The sequence below is a fragment of the Aphis gossypii genome, chromosome 1, assembly GCF_020184175.1.
Source record: "Aphis gossypii isolate Hap1 chromosome 1, ASM2018417v2, whole genome shotgun sequence".
Taxonomy (NCBI): Eukaryota; Metazoa; Arthropoda; class Insecta; order Hemiptera; family Aphididae; genus Aphis; species Aphis gossypii.
Window position 1 is genome coordinate 43673517 of NC_065530.1, and position 15577 is coordinate 43689093.

The 15577-nt window shown below is 26.3% G+C and overlaps 2 protein-coding genes across 3 annotated transcripts in view; one reads left to right on the forward strand and one right to left on the reverse strand.

Annotated features, from left to right (window-relative positions):
* Nucleotides 1–15541, reverse strand: part of LOC114126112 (uncharacterized) — a 29882-nt gene extending 14341 nt beyond the window's left edge. Inside the window, exons 1-2 of one of the 2 annotated variants that reach the window (XM_050200629.1) lie at nucleotides 15448–15541; nucleotides 10091–10181 (exon numbers count right to left, since the gene is read on the reverse strand). The gene's annotated coding sequence lies outside the window, so the exon portion shown is untranslated. Of the gene's footprint in view, nucleotides 1–10090; nucleotides 10182–12614; nucleotides 12770–15447 lie in introns of those variants that run through there. The other variant, XM_050200627.1, reaches the window with a different exon arrangement.
* On the forward strand, nucleotides 13168–14726 carry LOC114126039 (thioredoxin-like protein 4A). The gene is made up of 3 exons (XM_027989911.2): nucleotides 13168–13421; nucleotides 14091–14227; nucleotides 14315–14726. The coding sequence occupies exons 1-3, from the start codon at nucleotides 13344–13346 to the stop codon at nucleotides 14526–14528; spliced, it is 429 nt and encodes a 142-aa protein (XP_027845712.2). The 5' UTR covers nucleotides 13168–13343; the 3' UTR covers nucleotides 14529–14726.
* Nucleotides 15542–15577: the final 36 nt, after the last annotated feature.

Genomic DNA, 15577 nt, shown 5'->3' on the forward strand with positions numbered 1-15577 from the left:
TCAAACTTTAAACGTTTATAAACAAACATTGAGACTATAAATTTTCAATATTTTTGATTGAGAAAATAAGAGGCATTCCTACCTGGAAAATAATTTTTAATCAATATTTATTTTTAAAAAATTGAAAATAACTTATTCCTATAAATAACTCAAAAAGAATAGAAAATGATAAAAAAAAATAATAATACAAACATTATTTGGTTTCAAGAATCTACGATAATTCGTTTTCGTCGTTTTCGAATTACCAAAAAAACAAAATCGATTTTATCAAAATTGTATTTGACTAAAAATTTTCGTTTTTCTTTTGGCGATTGTAAACTCTCCAGATGGTAAACTCTCCCGGGCCTATTCCAAAATAACCTGTCGGAAACATGAAAACTATCCCGGGTCTCCAGTACTGCTAATCGGGAGAGTTTACCATAAAATCGGGAGAGTTCACCACCGCCTTTTTCTTTTTATCTTTTTCTTGATTATAAAAAAAGTATTTGGAATTTCTTACTTTTACTTTTGCCTCTCCCTTCCAAAGTACCAACTACATTCAATTCATTACTAAAAATGTTTACTGTCCCTGTGCTCTGCTTATAGAATCTTTAATAAAACATTTATTTTGATATTTTTGGAATTTGGTATATTTTATAAAAATCTTGCTTAAATTTCTTTAAAATAATATTAATACATTTATAAATAATTTTAATTCTAGTACTATATTCCTCATCTTTTTTAGTTTTATAGAGATTATTTTTATCGATAACTATATAACATAATCCAATAATACGAACAAATATAGAAGAAAACACTATTTTACTCATTGCATCAAAGAAATGAAAATAATAAATATTATTAGAAAAACCTTCTGATGTACGAATTAAGTAACTGCCAGAATTTGGTCTGTAAATAACGGTGGCAAGCTGCAGAGTTGGGATAAATCCGGTGGTTTATGAAACAACATATTATTATTCATTCTTGTCATTTTTTTTTTTGAATATAATATATTTACAAAATATGTATTTTTATATGATTACCGTTACATGCCGATTTATAGCACTATATATAATGTAATATACCTATTTACTATTTGTTACTATATAATAATAAGTATATACTATATAGTAACTATTTACGTATACCTAATACCTATGTGACTATGTATGATTGTAGGAACATTGACCATATTAACAGTTTCTATAGGACAGTACTTTAAATTTTAATGATATATTTTTGGTATAATAAGTAAATAAATAATCGTAAAAAATATTATATTAAATGTACATTTTTATAAAATTAATTTATAACGTGATATTATAAGATTTCTATGATACATAAATATCATTTTTGCTCGAAACCGATATTTTTTTTTCAAGTAGAAAACTGTTCAATTAATAATATTTAAATAATCTCCTAGTTCCTCACGAAATAAAATTCTAACTTACTGTAGTCCTTTGTATTAGTTAAAATATCTAGATTATTTGAACTGTTGTATACTTTTAAAATGTTTGAAATCCGGTTTTATTTTTTATATCGATTCATGAATAAAATACGTCACATAGACATAACTACTTTTTTCAGTGTTAATGAATTTTGAATAGGCGGTACTCACTGCGGTAGACGGTAGTGTACAAATAAAGGTTATCCTGATATCTATACGATGACAGCAACTGACAAGATAATCGTTGAAAATGGCAAATGTTATACGACGCATAATGTAATAACCAAAAATCATTATAATATCTGCCTATAATTGAACGGTATATTATTATGACAGTCGTCAAAAAAATAAAATGATGGTCTACTATACCGTTTTACTGTATATAGTGTATTTATTTCCCGACATATTTCCCGATAATTTTGCAGTCATTCTCATAGTAATATGTAGCTCATTAACTGCTATAATATTACTATAACTTATTACGTTTACAAAATGTTTATAAATTCAGCGTTTCCATATATGTCACACGATATGTGACCATGTATTATATTTACCAATTTATTATTTGAGACTAGTGTATACAATAAACATACAACGTAGACGCGTAAGTATAGGCAGATAATATTATTATGCTATTTGGTTGTTATACTATGCGTGTCAACAAAAAAATAAAATAAAAAATAATGTAATGAAAAAAATTGAAAAAACCCGCTTATTGTAACCGACAAATATTAAACATTTTCCACGGCCTTGTCTTCGATATCGATGCAACACCACGTCATTATTATTATTATAAATAATAATATCTATGGACACAAACAAAGTTACGTTATAGAGTAGGCGTATCATACATTCATATATAAATATATGTATATAGTTATTATATACATTATACATATTAAATTATTTATATATATATACCTATTTGGTGAACGGTGGATTTTTTATATTTTAGAGGGAAGCAATTTCTAAAACCACCGCATCGGTATATTATAATGCACCGTTTTTACTTGTGAAATAACATCGTCGCGTATATTATACATAGGAAAATATTTTTAACATAATGCATCGTCGCGAGAACATGTGGAAAATCGAACTAATTGGCCGTGAGTAAATGGGTGGGCACCCGTGAAAATGGACCGGCTGTGTACGTTATTTTTATTACAGTGAGTATAATGTAATAATCTTGCTTACTGTATAAAGTTTTGTCTTTGTTTATATATATATTTTTATTTCCGTGTATTATAATACAATAAGTATATGTATAAGATAATTCGCATTAAATGTGCTTAAGCGGTCCCTTATATTTAATATTTTAATATAGTAGGTACTGAATTTATTACAAATTTTTGAAATTTTTTTTATACTTTTAGATAGGTTGGTACATTCTTTAATTTTTTTGATAGAAACTACTTTTTTTCAAAATAACTTTACTGCAGATCTTTACAGTAAAAGTAAGATGAGTTTTTAAAATATCCGTGTATTTAAATTTAAATATGAATACGAGTGATTTCTGAATAATAAGCTTAATGTACCTACTTTAAGAATAGTAAGTATACTCGATTTTTAATAATTGTTCAAACATAAATTATATATATCGTCAATATGACTATATTTAGTCATATATCACTATTAAGTTATTAAGTATAGTACCTATTTAGCTATTCTTATAATACACAAACAATTTTTTATAATTAATATAAAATTTTAATTTTATTAGTACTATAATTTTCAAACCATCATAGCCCCTATTATATATATTTAAGCCCGAAATCGTGGATCTTAGTATCTATGTACAAAGTTAATACATATATATTAATATATTACTCTTGTTCTTTTTTTCGATTTGTATAAATCAAAATATTTTTAAAACATCATCTGCTTTACAATTTACAATAAAAAATAATGGTACCTACTCATTTGAAATAACCGTTTGGATCACAGCAGTTAAAAAATATGATGTTTATGTATCCTTAAATAAGAAGTTGAATAAATTTATCATCAAAGAAACAATGAGAATGAGGATTTCCGATAAATCAATCTGTGTATAACTGCAAATAAATACTTACAAGAACCTAACTACAATTGTACCTATACTTGTACCTGCACCGTAGTCCGTCAGTGTTGGTAGCTATCCATCGTGATTATATAAATGCAATTATATTGCACGGACAATTAGATAAACCAGAGTGGAATTCTAAATTAGGAAATATGATAAATAAAATATGAGATTATGTATTTAATACGATTAAGTTCAATACAATATTTTTGTATTTAACGAGAACACTGCAGTTCTATTGTTTAAAAATTAAAACGAATAATTGCATATACAATATACTTTTTATAGGTTAACGAGCTACGATGACAACTTGTTGAATATCCTAGTATTTGCGAAGTAGTGACATTGAGAGCAAAGCAAACAGAATGAAGAAACGACCAGTGAATCAACAGTGCGCTAATTATGTCAAGTAATTTACCATAAAATGGTACATAGTGGTCTAAAGGAGATTTGACTCATCCGGTGGAGGCGGTCAGCAGCCTTCTATCGAGATCATCCGCCGTGGAGACGACACTTATGGTCATGGTACAGTGATATTTGCCTAAATTGTGGTTGCATACCACAGTGTTATTGCTCTTTAAATTTATTTCAAAGCGAAAAATGTAACATAATATAATTTTTTATGAATCTTAAATATTTTTGATTTTTGTAAGATATTATTTAAACATATCGATATTCATCAACAAAAATAGTGAATGTAGCTAGTGTGGGTTATAAGTGTCAAATGCCAACCAGCTGATACAGCCATAAAAATAAAAAATCAATAATCACACAACTAATGAACAAATAGGAACTATTTAGATCATACAAAAATTAAAAGCTCCATGATATAAATACATAGAAAATAATCTAGTGTTATTTAAATAAATAAATTATCAGATTTAAAAGAAGATTGTTCGATCTGTTCAATAATTATATACTGTATTCTAATACCAGAATAATACCTAACACATTGTACATAGTTTAGAAAGTTTTAAAACGTTATATACTTATATAGTTATATGTATGCAGTTTTGTTTATACAAATATCATTTGTGTTTTGTATATACCATTTAATTTAATAATTATTAATTACTAATTAGATATAGGCTCATAGGACATATTTTTTTTCGAGTGGGAGAGAATTAAATCCCCACGGCCTACAATATACATTACAAAAACTTGGTCCCTTAAAACTCTAAATATTATATAGTTATCGATATAAAAATAAAAATAATTGTTTAGATACAATAGGTATCTAATAAGCAAACTCAATAAAATACTCGACTAATAAACTAACTATAACCTAATCTCGACGAATAAACACGTATATATCTGTCGTAAAATATTAAACTGTCTATTCATATTATTTTCCTGTTACATTTTCTACAGAAAACACAACAATTCTTATCATCTGTGTTTATTCATCATCAATAAGATTTACCTACTAGCTACCACCAATATCAAAATTCAAAATTATTTTTCAACAATATTTATTGGGTTTGATTTCAAAGTTGAAAAAAAATTATTTTTTCTTAATACTAAATTAATAAGTACTTACTTGATTTTAGTGAGGTCCAGCATCCCCCCTACTATTTGCACCAATCCAATATTATGTATATTTTATTATTATGTAATATTATACATAGAACTAATGTACTTAAATGTCAACCATAAGATAACTATTTTTTTGTGGTGGAAACAAATCCTCTTACTATACTATACTAGATAAGTTTTAAAGTAAATTTCGAGACGTATCATATAAAAAGTATCGTGTACTTCGACGTTTGTTTGTTTGTAATTATTTATCTTTCCATCGCGAACTTGTATACCCATAAAGTACCCACATAAGACATATGTATACAAAATGTATACCTACTCAAGACCTAAACTACCATAATATTATACGTACAATGTACATACCGGATTATTATTTGTATACCATTTATACTCATATAATAATATTATTACTATAAGTAGTAAGTAAAGACGTATAAAGTGACACATACACACACGTTTACTTAATATAGCTTAGAGCACTAACGGTACCCATCACACGCATCATCATCTCCGCCGTTGTAGGTACATATAAAATGGTAATATCGCGAAGTTGTTCGTATAGTTGTATGGCTGTATGTACACTTTTATCCTGTCTGATAGATGGTCATAATATTAATATACTGTGAATGGTAAAATTTTAATTCTATAATAGTACTATATAGTAGTAGGTACCTGTCTAATCAAACACCCCGTATCTAGAACATATATATTTTACGTTATAAACTCAGCCACAGTCAACTGAACATAAAAACGGAACCTGTACCGGTTAAGCTAATAAATAATACACTCGTATTATAGTATTTTACTGATAATTTGTAACCACTATTGGAACCACTGGATTTCGGGACAAGTCACTATACAGTAGGTTATATATTTTATGTGTTTAGTTATGTACATACAGGTCAGGTATACTATAATACTGTTTTAATGGTCCAGATGATTCGAATGTGGGTCACTGGGGTTAGACACTTATACAAGTTTATTTAATAATAATACGCATGTTAATAATGCGCTAGTCTACATATTATTTTAAATTTTACAGAACACGTAGTTATTATATCTATATATGCTATATAGGTATATATATATTCTATTTATAAGATGTTGTTTTCAACAAGCACGTGGAAATATATTATAGGTAAATTATAATGGCATTACAAACTTAATATACCCAAACGGCTCCGGCTTAATTTTAACAACCGGACGTCACGACATTCCATCGGACCAAACTACGAAATACGAACAAATAGTTGATATAATATTATATTGCATTTGACTAATTGACTTCTTTGAGTATAATATTTTATGCATAAATTAAATTTGTCTACTTATTCTCGTGCATCGTATATATGTATAGACAATGAATTATGTGACATAGTATTGTAGTTAAAATATAAACAAGATGATCTACCATTTACCAAGCATGTTCAATTTCTTTTTTCATCAATAACTTCAATATTGAAATAAAATGTAAAGAAGGTTGTATGCTTGATGACTTAATGTATCATTATGTGTAAAATGTATCGTTTTGTAGGTACGTCTCTGAATTAAAACAGAGTTTTGTGTTACTTTTGCACTTCAATTGACAATTATATAGGTACTTTTATTATTATTTTTTTTTTCAAAATTGGAAATACCGCAGCTGATAATCCAATTTTAGTTGGCATTTTATTATTTTTGATTTATTGAACTAATATTGCCGAGGATGCAAAATAAGTAAAAAAAAAATACAGCTCGACAAATAAAATTTTCTTTCTAATTATTATATATTTATATAGTATCTATAAATAACTATATGAATTTAAAATTTTAATATCTTCGATATTAAGGTATATTTATCAACTTGGAGGTATATTTTTGAACTTAACAAACAGAACAATTTTCGAGTAGGATATGCAAAAAAATTATATAGGCTAAACATACTTTGTTAACTGTTATTTTTTAGTATAATGACTGGTGATTATAAGATAATGAGTTTAAATAACGCGTTAGTATTAAAACGATGATACTTCATCTTTATAAAAAGTGTTAGGTGGCTAAACGTAAATTAGACATTTTTCTGTAGTATAAGTACAGTTTAATTACTTAGTTGTACTACATGATGTACAAATACAGTATTATTATACTATGTTTTTATTATAGCAGGTACTACACTGCTACACTATATTACTTAAACTACCTATATAGGTAATCTAGACGACGCAAGCTGAGTACAATGTAGGTAACTCACAGTCACAATATACAGACATACAGTATTACGTATATTTTTGCTCGACATATGTTGTATAAATATATTATATCACTTTCATAATTGATCTATTTAATTACATATGGTACGATATTTAACTGCTTAATAGGCTATTATAGGCATGTTAACATGCGCAGTTTAAATTCTACTATTTAAAAGGTTTTTATGATCAATAAACTAATCGTATGTCATGTATTAGACACATTATTATCTGTAATAACAACGATGTCATCTTTTTATTTTAATACCTACTATGATTTAAATATTAAAAATTAGAATTTGGATTCAAAATTTTTTTTTTCAATTATTAATAAAAAAATATATACCTAATAGTATAATATAATAATCTCATTGAGCTATTTATCAGATATGAATGTAGTGTTCGATTATTAAAATAACATATTTATTTTAGGCTAAAAAATGAATAATTAAATATTTTTTAAATGCTAAGTGAATGAGTACTATTTCATATAGAATGTACTTAATTTAATAAATTTAGGCATGATAATTGTATTGCATAATCCTTGTAAAAGCACTTTAAACGCTTTAAATTGAAATAATTATCTTTAAAAGATGGAATATTTATAAATAATTTTATTAGGCAGCTAATATAGGTAGTCTATTGGCAACATCAAATAGATAATAAAAAGAAATAATTTGAATAATTAAGAATATGAAATGTAAATATTAAAATATTAAATATATTCTCATGTCAATGTTGAGTTTTTATAATATATTTATTTCTGTAAAAATTCGTTTTACGCCATTACTATAATAGTACATTGTTATTATAATTTTTTTTTTGAATATTCGAGATTTTATTGCATAATATTTTATTAAGTATTTTACTAATTTGTAATGCATAGCTCACAGATATTTAGTATATATCTCTACTATTAATATACTATTGGCATATTCATATCGAAATGATTATGTGGTTTTTGTTATTTTTAATATTAAATTTAATAACATTCATATAACTATATAAGACTTTGTATACATCCGCTCATTTTTCGATACAACACTATAATACATCAAACGCATCAATATAATATATTATACATTAATTGATTAACCAAGCATAATCACTCCAATTTGTTCCCCTAATAATGAATTATTTCAAATTTTAATTTTTGGAATTTTATGTAGGTAAACTAGGTAGTTTCTAAGCGGCTTTTTTTCTTATTAGAAACATTCTTTTTACTTTTAAAGCAAAAAAAAATGTATAGATTTATTGGAATTTGGAAGATATGGAAAGAAGCAAGCTATGATGATTTGAACACTTTAAACTTATTAATATTTAATGATTTATAAAAACTTTTCGTGTATAATAATTAATTTTAGATCTAATATTACACATATTTTATATTTTTGTCAAATAATTCTTGAAAACTATCATCAGTGGTTTACGCAGAATTCGTTTATGGGAGGGGGTTACCATTTATACATATATTGTATATTACGTACCTATAAAAATGTTGTTAATGTAATATTCCATAAAAGAATAAATTATACCTACATGTTTCACTTCTGGGGGGTTAAACCTCTAACCACCCTCGGCACGCCACTGAATATCATCATATTTAAATTTTAATAACATAGAAACAACTCGTTAGAATTTTGACTTTGATATATCAATTATAAAAAAAAAATATTTCGAAAGATGTTAGGTTATAAATATAAACAATATAAATTATGAATCCTAAATTATAATAGGTGCCGATATAACTATATAAATAATAAATGTTTTCATATAACATTTGCACATTTGGAAGGGAAGTTGAACCACCAAAACCATTGTATATATTATACCTATCATGTGTCAGGCGTCTGCTATCGGTACATTAGTACATATAGTCTTTAAATAAAAGTCATAGAATCAAATATTGCATTCATCATAGACCCTAGTATTTGAAACCGGATGAATATAAAGTAAATAACACAGCAAGTGCACTATAATAAGAAGTTTTATGTAAATAGGTCCTACGATCATATAATAAACATACACTATAGTCATAAACTCATAAACGATGAATGGATTACTGGAACCAATTATAATGTATACAAACATAGTAATCATTGTGCAGGTCATAAAAATTTAATTTGAAAATAAGTAGGTAAGTCTAAATCATCGCGCGTATGGTAATAGAGGTGTATTTTTATTAATTAATAATAGGTATATATATTATTGCAATATTCATGTATTTCAAGAATTTTATACCACCTAGCTTATGTATATTAATAACTTTTTAATTTTTATAAATGACTTAAATAAGATACATATTTCATACCCACTTAATATTTCACATTTACAACATTTAGTTAATTTACAACTGATACAACAAATCAAGATACTTATAAAATATCATAATAGTATCTACTCATTATAAAGAAAATATTGATGTAATTAGGTATTCTTAATAATTATTAAAAACCATTTGCAATAAATTAGAAGTTATATTTTAATATTTATTAAGTAAATTATATATAAGATGCTTAAATTAAATGTTTATACTTATTATAATAAAATTATTAAAATTTAAAGGCTACTTAAAAAAAATTGATTTATCGGATAGACAAAATTAATAATTATGAATAACATACCTAATATGTTTATATGTTTTAATAAATAGTATAGGTAAACTATTATTTTATCATTATTGTAATGTATGATGTATACCTACTGCCCTGTTAAAAAAGTTTATTTCCTATGTAATAAATATAAAATAATATTGTATTATATTATATTAACGGTAAAACTGTATAAGTGTAATGGTACGTAAAGATAAAATAAAACTTGTCTTGGACTTGCACTTACCTGTAACGCGTGGACGGTGTAGGGTAGCTGTATCGGCGGTGAATCGCAACAGTCATTGTCGTCGTCTTCGGTCAATGGTATCACACAAACACTTAAATATATAATATACAATATATTATTATATGTTTTATCGATGATAAATTAATTTATATTCGTTCGTGGGACGCGCCTATTGTTCTCGTTCGGAACACTAATATATTTTTCTTAATTTTACACTAAACGATAGAGATATATTATATTGTCCGTATGCTATACAACATACAATTATACATATTATTATATTAATGAAACCGGACACGACCGCAACCATCGACGCCGATCTAGGTATCTAACGTTTACGCTCCGACTGACACAACCGGTCCGCGCTGCAGACGCATCGCGTTTATAGATTTTTCATCTTGTATAATATTATACTTGTTTTTTTCAAATTTATCGTTTTTACCATTTCCTAGGCTGATGACGCTCGATCATACGGCGGAGAAGGGGAACTTACGTGACAGGGGTAATTCGTTTTGTGGCACACGTGGTGAAGAAGGAGGGAAAGGGCGGTGCATGGGCCCAAATGCAACGATTATTATATAGCTTAGTAAAACATAACAATATAAGTGTACACAATGTAAGTTAATCATAATATTAAGATTTACGGTGACGAACTTATAAATCTTGAAAAAAATGTAAGGAACGACTAAGAAAATGAAGATAAGTTGTTGTACTTATTACACCTGTTTTTCAATTCGTTTATTTGGTAAAAATTGCTATACAAAATAGAATAATTTTTACCAAAACGCCAGGAAAAAATTAATTGAGGTAGTCGCAGTATAATTTTAAAATTAAAACATGGTAAAATGTTTACGCTAAATTAGAATATTTTTTTATTTAATAATTTGATATAACTTAATGTAGTTAATAAAATAAATGTACCTATTATTAATTATATTTATATAATTTTATATTATATTTAATGTATTACTTTTGAAGAAGGGTAGGGGTAAATAACAATTACCTACAATTCACAAGTCGGTAGCAATTTTTATGTTACAAAAAATTACGAATAGGTAATGTTATTATTTTAAGTATAATTTTAAAAATATGGGAAATTCAATTGTTTCCTAAAAATATAGGTTCTAATTTATTTTCTTAATTTTAGACAATATAAAGACAACTGATAAATAATGACACAACACATAAGTCATAATATAGAGCGCGAATTTCTATGTATTGCATATTTTTTTCCTTTTCACATTTTTGGATTTTTATCAGTAATCTTTACAAATCAGATACTGGCGATTTTTTTTTCATATTTAATGGTTACTACTTATTGCATGGATTCTCAACTTTTTGAGCTTCACACCCCCTTTCAAATTATTGTATAAGTTCATTCCTCACCCCTCACTACTATAACATTGATGTATACATAATATTTATATGTAAATGTATACTAATATAATATGGATTTATATTTTATAATATATAGGTACGTCATAACTTTGTTGGTTATTGGATTAATATGAATATTAACTTCAATGAAGTTTTTTTTATCATATCATTTCATTTTCGTATTTTTTTCTAAATGTTCACACCCCCCTCCCCTGAATTTTTGTCATGCCTCTCTAGGGGGGCGCGCCCCGCCAGGTTGAGAACCCATGACTTATTGCATATTAGTCCGAAAGTTAAAAAAAAAAATGTATAAAATAATATTTTGTCAAGTAGAATAGTAGAAATATTAAAAATAATTTTGTTGGCATTAAATAATAACTGGAATAAAGATAAGATGAATAATCAATTACGATCAACGTTTGTGTCAACCTATAACCTTAATTCATCTTGTTGTATCAATCTTGCTGTACGCCTGTACCACACAGACACAGTTGCATCATTACTCGTTTGTTGTTTAGTCCGTAAATCATAAATATGCCAAAAATAAGTTCGATTTGCAACAAAATTCGAGAATGGATTTTCTCAATAAATAAAGATAGGTACTGAGGTTTTCACTACTGATGGAAAATTAGTATTTTGCAACCCTTGTGGAAAGTCTTTGTTTAAATACATTAAGTTATTTAGAAAATTCCCTAAATATCTCTTAGCTTCCCTTTCCAACAATAAGCACCAATGAAAATACCTAAATATATTATATAAGTTACATACTTACATATAAGTGAAATTTTTCTATACTTACTCCTACTTATATTTTATATTTTAATATAATTATACGGGTATAAAATTCCCTTGAGTACTCATGATGTAGTTATGTGTCAGTCTCACGGATACCATTAAATACCTACATACCTAATGAGCATAGGCGGTTATTGGGGGAACTTGAGGGGGGAGCTTATACCCCTCAAAATATAATCAAGTAACACTAGACAGTTGAAGGCTCAACTTGAAGCGTCTACAAATATATGTATATGGGGATAAGCCAAATATGTTAAGGCCCCCAACGAATGTGACTAATTATCCGCTTATGCTAATAAGTGTATACCTACATGGCTAAATCGTTTTTATTAAATATTATATTATTACTTACCGAATAATTTAACTTGTAAAGTTATAGTACTTATAAACACTTAATAATTATAACTTATAACTTATAACAATATATAATAGGTATTTATATTATAAATGTATAAATGTATAATTGAAAAAATGTATACTACCATATTATTAATAATAATATTTAAAATGTATAAAAACTTTTTTGTTAAATTGAAACTTTTTGAAAATTTAATAAAAAAAAAAAAACCGTTGTTGCCAACCGTTGCAAACCATACAGAGCAGATTGAATTAGTTAAAATTGATTTTACTATTTTTTTGTAGGAGTTAAATAATGTTCATGAGGTGATAAGAATTTAGCATGGGCCATGGACTAAGGTTGAATATATATTATATCTTATCCGTAGTGATCGTAATAATCTTAGACACTGACCGACTGACCATGTCTCAAATTTGAAATTACCCAAGTTCTCAATTAAATCAGTGGTAATTATGAAAATTTCCATTATTACCAACTGATTTTACCAATGATAGGAAAAAGTGATAAATCTTATCAATATTGTTGTGATACCTTAATACAACTTACTGTATATCGTGTTTGTTATTGTTCGACTACTTTACTTTATTACTTACAAGTTACAAGTTACAAACAAATAACAATTTTAAAATTCAAAATTGAAAAACTATTAAAGGAATTATTAGCCTACTTTTGATATAAAACAAGACTCATTGCGCAAGAAAAAGTTTCTGTAAATCATTAAATATGTCTTATATGTTAGCGCATTTGTTTAACGGCTGGCAAGTCGATCAAGCAATTCTCTCGGAGGAAGACAGGGTGGTTGTAAGTAGAATATTTTACTAATACATATGTATATTTAATTAGAATAGGTATGGATTTTGAATCTAACTATTTACTTAAGTTGTAGATTTATATATTGTATACAATTTTATGTTTTTGCTAATTTTAAATTTTATAATTTATTTTGATATTGTTAATTACAAATTATTCAAAAACTAACATACTAATAGTATTATTCTTTAATTCAATTAAAAAGTTTAAATAAAATATAAACAAAACATTGGCTTATAGTATTTAAGTAAAAGCGCATTTTTTTTATTTGAGTAAATAAAAGACATTTTGTTTTTATTAAAAATATTAGAAGATTTGTCATCATTAAATTACGACAAATATGAAAATGTTATGGTTATTTATTAGATATTAACTTTATGTTTGGTTATAGAAATAATACACTTGGAAACAATTTGGCATGTTAAAGAATATTATGTTATGTTAACATTTTGATAAAAATAGGAAATGTAAATTTAAATAGGTAGGCAATTGGAAATCATTATTAAGTAAATCATTAACATGGATAGCTTATTTGAACAACTTTTTAAAAGATTTACTGATCTCTGTTATTTTTTCCATAGTTTTTATTGATTCAAAATCCATATTCTAGTATATTAGCCTAGTATTTGTTTTATATATTCGACCTATTATAATTTACAGGTTATTCGTTTTGGTCATGATTGGGATCCTACATGTATGAAAATGGATGAGGTTTTGTATAATATTGCAGAAAAAGTGAAAAACTTTGCTGTTATATATTTAGTTGACATCACCAAAGTACCGGATTTTAATAAAATGTAATTCTAAATAAACTATTTTATTGATTATTATACACATACCTATTATGCTCTCACTATAATTATTATTGGTTGTATTTTATTTAGGTATGAATTGTATGATCCGTGTACGGTTATGTTTTTCTTCCGCAACAAACACATAATGATTGATTTGGGTACCGGAAATAACAATAAAATTAATTGGGCACTTGAAGACAAACAAGAAATGATAGATATTGTTGAAACAGTGTATAGAGGTGCCAGAAAAGGACGTGGTTTGGTAGTTTCTCCTAAAGACTACTCTACTAAATACCGTTACTAAATAATTAGTATAGTGTATATTAGTTTGTATCCTATATGATTCATCTTATGTTTATGTAATGCATTATGTGTGTGTATATATTTATGTATTTAAAATAAATTGTTAATAATTATATTTAATATACTTCTATACCAATAAATAAAATATTTTTCTTAACTGTAGAAGTGAAAATAATATAAACGATTTTAAATTCTTTAACTTAAATATTTATTATTTTTAATTTTTATATTTTATTTATAAATTAAAAGTATAGCATCTTTGAGTAAAATATCATTTTGTTCTTTTGTATTTTTCTTACATACATTCTAGTTGTTTGGTGACATTAATATATAATTTATATATAGGAATTCTTAACTAGAAATAATTTAAAAAATGATTTTTTATCTTACATAATTTTTAATTTTTTGATTCTCATACAATATAAGACCATAATAAAATATTGGTGTTTTTACTTAAAATATTAATAGAACACTGGTAAATTATTCTGTACAAACATATTATATTTCCTTAATTCCCAGTACATCTGTTGACCACAGAATTCATTATATAGGTATTAGGTTACACCCTACAATCATTGATCGCAGAAAAATCATGATATAACTATGTATTCAGTGTCGGATTTAGAACAGGTGCCGCCCTAGGCCCTTTTAAATATGCCGCCTCTACCCCAAGAAAAAAAAAATATAGTAAATATTAATACAATTTTTTTTCTATTTTTTACAAAACTTATCGCCCTAGGCCAGGCTTCACGGACCTAGGCGTACACACGAACTTGTGTGTATTTAGTACTTAATATTTATGTAGGTAATTAAATTTATTAATATATTTAAGTAAGTAACATATTATAATTATACCGTGACTCTGAGAATAACTATTTCTATGCTATGAGGTTATAACGTATGATCACGATTTAAGATACCTTATTGTTAAATCGTGTTTATGATCAGAGATCACCACCGCTGCTGATTTAGATAGAGACACTGATCACTGATCACCATCGTCTATCAGTCATCACCACTTGTTATTATTGATCGCTTCACGCTTGTGGT